Below are 5,116 nucleotides of genomic sequence, written 5' to 3' on the forward strand. Positions count from 1 at the left end.
TAAATCCAGAATTACTGAGAGACTGAACGTGCATGCTGTTTGATGTGAAGTAGAGGGTTTGGTCCAGTTGAAACTAAAGCAGTTTGTACAAGACTAGCAACGACGCCACGGCTTAACGGGTCTTACTGCATGTCCTTCTCAAGAGTGCATTGTGGTGACACGTGTTGATGGCCAGTGTTGGAGAGGAGCTTGAGCCGACGGTACCTGTGTTGCACCAGTGTTTTGCAGATAAAACTTTGCAGGCCTGCAAATGATCTAGCATGTGACGTGATGTGTAGTTGTGGAGAGAAGGTGTTTATATGGGTGATGGGAAGGTGTTTATAATGTGTGATGTCTGGATATGGGGAGAATGGAAAGCTAGAGGTATGTTTTCTTCAATTACGCTTACTCCATTTTACATTTGGTTTAATGTCTGCGATGGGCTGGTTTTGCTGTTTTTTATAGGAGGAAGAGGAGCAAGAGGAAGAAGATGACGATGAAGATGATGATGATACAGATGACCTTGATGAACTAGATACGGACCAGCTGCTGGAAGCTGAGCTGGAGGAGGATGAGAACAATGAGAATGCTGGTGAGGATGGAGAAAATGACTTTTCTCCCTCCGATGATGAGGAGCTTGCCAATCTCCTGGAAGAGGGAGATGAGGGTGAAGATGAAGATTCTGATGCAGATGAGGAAGTTGAGCTGATTCTTGGAGATAGTAAGTGTGTGCCCAGCTTGGTGACCACAGGTGACCTTGTCCTCTGTTTAATGTCCTGACAAATATGCAACATCTAAGTGTTCCCTGAAATGACTTAAATGACTTTCTCCCTTACTGGTATGAAAGGTACAAATCACCTTACTCATACACCTGTGGCCTCACAAAGTAATCTCTTGGTAAAAATGGCTCTTATCTGAGAGAACAACTGTCAATTATGAAAAGCAAGGGATGGCCTTTCTTCAAGTGCTCCCAGGTCTGTGTGTGAGAGAATTTGCCAGGTGAAGAATCTCCATGAGAAGACTTGTCTGAGTGCTTGCCTGTCCTGCCCTTCAAAGGGACACTGGTTGAACTGTTTCCTCTCCTATCTTCTCTGCCTTATTTGTACCTGTAAGGACAGAGAAGCATTTTTGGTCCTTTGTGCTACTCTTTCTCTTTCATAATTGCTAAAAGTGCAAAACCAACATGGCATTTCTGACTTCACTTCCTTTTTTCAGACTGTTCTGAAGCTAACTTCTGGGATAAAATTTGAGCTGTTCTCTTTCTCTGATATTCTGCAGATACAGAGACTTGAAAAGTTAACAAAGTGCGTGTGTGTGTATGTGTGTAAGAAAGAAAGCTCTAAACTTTTTATATAGCAATTCAATTTGGAAAAAAAGGCTTCACAAGAAAGAGAAGGTGAGTAGGAGAGCATCGGGCTTGAGATCTGTGACACCAGATTCTGTTCCCTTTTTTGCAGCAGTTTTTGAGTATGTGTGGCCAAGCTGCTTAGTTCTTTTTAATTTCCAAGCTGTAAAACAGATGATGTCGTTACCTTAAGTTAATAGGTTGGTAAGGATGAGCAATTACAGTGTGCAAGGTGTTTGAAGGCCTGCAGTGATAGGAGATGAATGTGAGAGCTGAGGTGAGAATTAATCTTCGCTGCGGATATGCTGGAGGATGAAGCCTGTCCAGCTTTTCTTTTGGCACGTGTCTCTGCCAAGCTCCTTCATATCCCTCTTTTCTGCTGGAAAGCAGCTCTGTTGTTTTTCAGGCTGTGGCCACACCAGATTGTCAGCTACTCTGTGGAGTCAGTCTGCTGTCCTCTTGAAGGTAGCAGGTATACAAGTGCAGGGCCATATAGGACCTATAGAGAGCTTGAATTCATTCATAGCATATTGCAGTCCAGCATTAGAGGACTACAGGTAACTTCCGCTTGTCCCAGCAGCTGGCAGGACCTTCTTGACACAACTCCACTGCTGTTTCCTCAGGGGGTGCAGGGCCAGAAGCTATTAAGAGAGTACCCAGAGTGCCATAACTGGAATTATCTGAGGGGCAGCATGGAGAGGGAGGTTAGGCTGTCAGTAACTTCCTGTAACAAACCCAGGTGCCACTTGAGGCTCAGTTATTTCAACTGTCCTCTGCAGAGCACTCTGTGTGATGAAATGGCCACATGCGTATGCTGTTCATGGCCAGCACCGCTTGATCAGAACTTTGGTTGGGTGTTGCTGTGGAGCTGCAGCCAGCCCATCCTGTGGCTGTTAGGTTGCTTAGCAGCATCTTTGAGAACTTACAACAGGGAGTGCAGCTCTGCCAGGCTGGTGTGAGTGTGGTTCTTGCACAGGGTTTGATGAGTGAGGTTCTGTGGCTTCAACTTCATCTGGCTTGCTTTTGTTTCTCACCCAGCAAGAGCAATTAAAATTTCCTTCTCCTTTCCCTAGGCCATGTTCCAGAATTAGAAGCTGTAAGGGCACTGACACTGTTGCAAAGTACGGATCTGAGGCAGGGGGATGTATGCAGAGAGCCTCCTACTGCAGACCCATGCTGTATTTTGGGTGAACTTCCATGATATACCATGGGTGTGTTTCAAAACACAATAATTGAGAGAATGGTTGAAACAGAGGAGTGAGTGGCTTTGGTTCCCTGTGCTTTAGAAGAGGTTCTATTTCCTTTTAAGGAGTAATCCAGGGAGAGCCTTTTAAGTATAAGTTTGTCTTCCTCCTCCTCTGCCAGCACCTTGGGGAGGGTAGATCTCTTTGTCTCGTCCAAAGCAGTTTATGCATTGTGCAGATTTTTCAAGAGCTTGTTGCTGGGCCAGTGGGGTGTCCTTTTTGAAATGCGTATGTAACGCAGGATGCAAGATATAGGGAGTTCTCACCAGCACCACAGCTGACTCTTCCTCTTTTCTTCTGTAATCAAAAATGGCACCTTCTGGGCAGGTCTATAACTTTTGCCAAGCAATTAGCTACAAGCAGGTAGACATGGAGCTCAAAATTGGAAGGCTGTGTGGTGGACTGGAGAATAAAGAGTTAGGAGATCCCTTTTCAAAGCTTTCATCTGGTGTCTTAAAAAAACTCAACAAACCAACAACTGTTTCAGCCTCCCTTCTCCAGAGTTTCTGGATCATTATCTTGCTTGTGCTTCTTTCCCTCTTACTGTGTAAGTGTAGCTGCTGGATTGCTGGCTGATGTTCTCCAACTCCCCTTCCATGGCTGTGGCTGTTCTGGGAGCACTGATGACCTCTCAGCTTAGGCTCAGCAAGATGGATGGTGAGACTGGAGTGTCCCTCGAGGGTCACATTGGAAGGGCAGCTGGCTCATCTTCAGGGAGGGCTGGGGGAAAAGCTTTGTGCCCTCTGCTACTTGCCTGTGACTTGTTTTTTCCTAAGGAAAGCATCTGAGAAGGGGTGAACCTTCCAGAAGGCCTTGCTTACTTTGACAGGCATTTTGGAAATCCAGCGTAACTGAGATGGCTAAGAGGAAGTCTTGGTGTCTTTTTTTCTTTTTTTTTTTTTTTCTTTTAAACTATTTTTAACACCTAGTTAACTGCAGCATCCAATGAATTCACATAAGAAAAAGAACCAACGTCACCTCTAAGGTAAGGCAGGAGACCTCTTGCTGCCAGAGCTGCTACCACTTCCCTTTTGCACAACTGAGGGAGGAGAGATCTTATGTTTTAAGATAAAAAGCAAGTGTGTATATGTATGTGTGTGTGTGTGTGTGAGAATGCTGCTGGCAAATACTTTCATGTCTTCATTCTGTACCACAATGAAGAAAATCAGCAAGAGCACTATTTTCGGGTCACCTTTGAATGCCACGTAGTTAAATTTATTACAGAAAGCTTTGGGTTGCTAGAGGAAGGTTCTAGTTGTGAATGTATGGATTGCTTCCCTCTCAGTGGGGAGGTCTTCTGCTGTGCTGTGCAGAAGGGAGTGATGGGCCAAGAAGAATCTCAGACTGAGGAATTCTGGGTCTAACTTACTGCACAGTGAATTAGCCCTGTGCTCAGTTTACAGAGGCCATATTTCACCACATCAGGTTGGTGGAATGGTCAAGCTTGCTTTCAAATAGCAGCTGTGAGGAATGGCTGCCAGATCTGTCCAGCCCCCAGCACAAAGAGCAATGACTTTTAGATGTGCAGAGTAAGTTGTGCAGGCTGCTCAAGTGTGGGTAGCTTACTGCTGGTGTCTTCCTCCCTGTCCTGTCATGGGGAAGAAACCTGCCAGTTACTAGAAACTGCTCTTGCTGAAGCTGCTTTCCTCGTGACCCTCTGTTTTAAGCAGGGAAGGAAAGCTCAGCTGCAGGTTTGCTAACTGCTTTTGATGGATTGGAAGTGCACTCCTGGTGCTGGCTGCTCCGTCTGTGCCAGGGAGCTGCTGGCCCCCTGCAGGCGCTGGCCATCCCTTGGTGCTCTGACTGCGCTGCCTTGCGGCTACAAACCAACCATAACCTGCCTGTCTCCTTTTCAGCCGACAGCTCAGATAACTCTGACTTGGAGGACGACATAATCCTGTCTCTGAATGAGTGAGGAGTGACTGCCAGGCGGGGTGTTGGAAGGAGGAGATGCTCCCTTCCCAGCAGAAGACCAGAGACCAAATTGGAAACTGATTCTGAGCACCCCAGCCTGTTTTCTTCTGGGAAGACCTGAGGAACTGCAGCCCATCTGCTGTGCTGGTTTGAGTCAGTTTGAGGCCTGGGGTTTAAGACCAAGGCTCTACAATAAAGAGACCTGGAATTAGGCCTCTTTTCTCTCTGCCTTTTTTTTTTTTTTTTTTTTTTTTTATTTTAGGCTGAGATAACTCTCCTCTTCAAGGAAACTTCTGAAGATATTTCACAATATATTTTCTTTGTATAAAGTTCTTTCCTAAAGAACAGAAATAGTTTTATATAAAATGAAAAAAAAAAAAAAAAAAGCCAAACACAAAAAAAAAAGGCAGGTGTTCTAGTAAAGAGGGGATGACCTTTGTATTCCTGTAGTACCTTGTTACCATGGGGTAGGATATGAGGAGAAAAATTCTTTAAAGTTAAGAGGAGGCATTTTTATGCAACTAAGTGAAATAAGAGGATCATGGTTTCTAATATTGTTGAGGAGTGAGAATATTTTTATTTTAAATATCATTTTATTTAAAAAAATAAAACAAAAAAAAAAACCAAACAAACA

At 44.6% G+C, this 5,116-nt stretch overlaps 1 protein-coding gene across 1 annotated transcript in view; it reads left to right on the plus strand.

Moving 5' to 3' along the window:
- VPRBP (Vpr (HIV-1) binding protein) overlaps positions 1–4,869 on the plus strand; it is a 45,676-nt gene extending 40,807 nt beyond the window's left edge. Inside the window, exons 22-23 of the mRNA XM_008947718.1 lie at positions 445–700; positions 4,425–4,869. Of these exons, the coding sequence (XP_008945966.1) occupies positions 445–700; positions 4,425–4,483 (315 nt within the window). The 3' untranslated portion in view covers positions 4,484–4,869. The remainder of the gene's footprint in view (positions 1–444; positions 701–4,424) is intronic.
- Positions 4,870–5,116: the final 247 nt, after the last annotated feature.

Source organism: Merops nubicus, unplaced genomic scaffold (genome assembly GCF_000691845.1).
Source record: "Merops nubicus isolate BGI_N331 unplaced genomic scaffold, ASM69184v1 scaffold16239, whole genome shotgun sequence".
Classification (NCBI taxonomy): domain Eukaryota; kingdom Metazoa; phylum Chordata; class Aves; order Coraciiformes; family Meropidae; genus Merops; species Merops nubicus.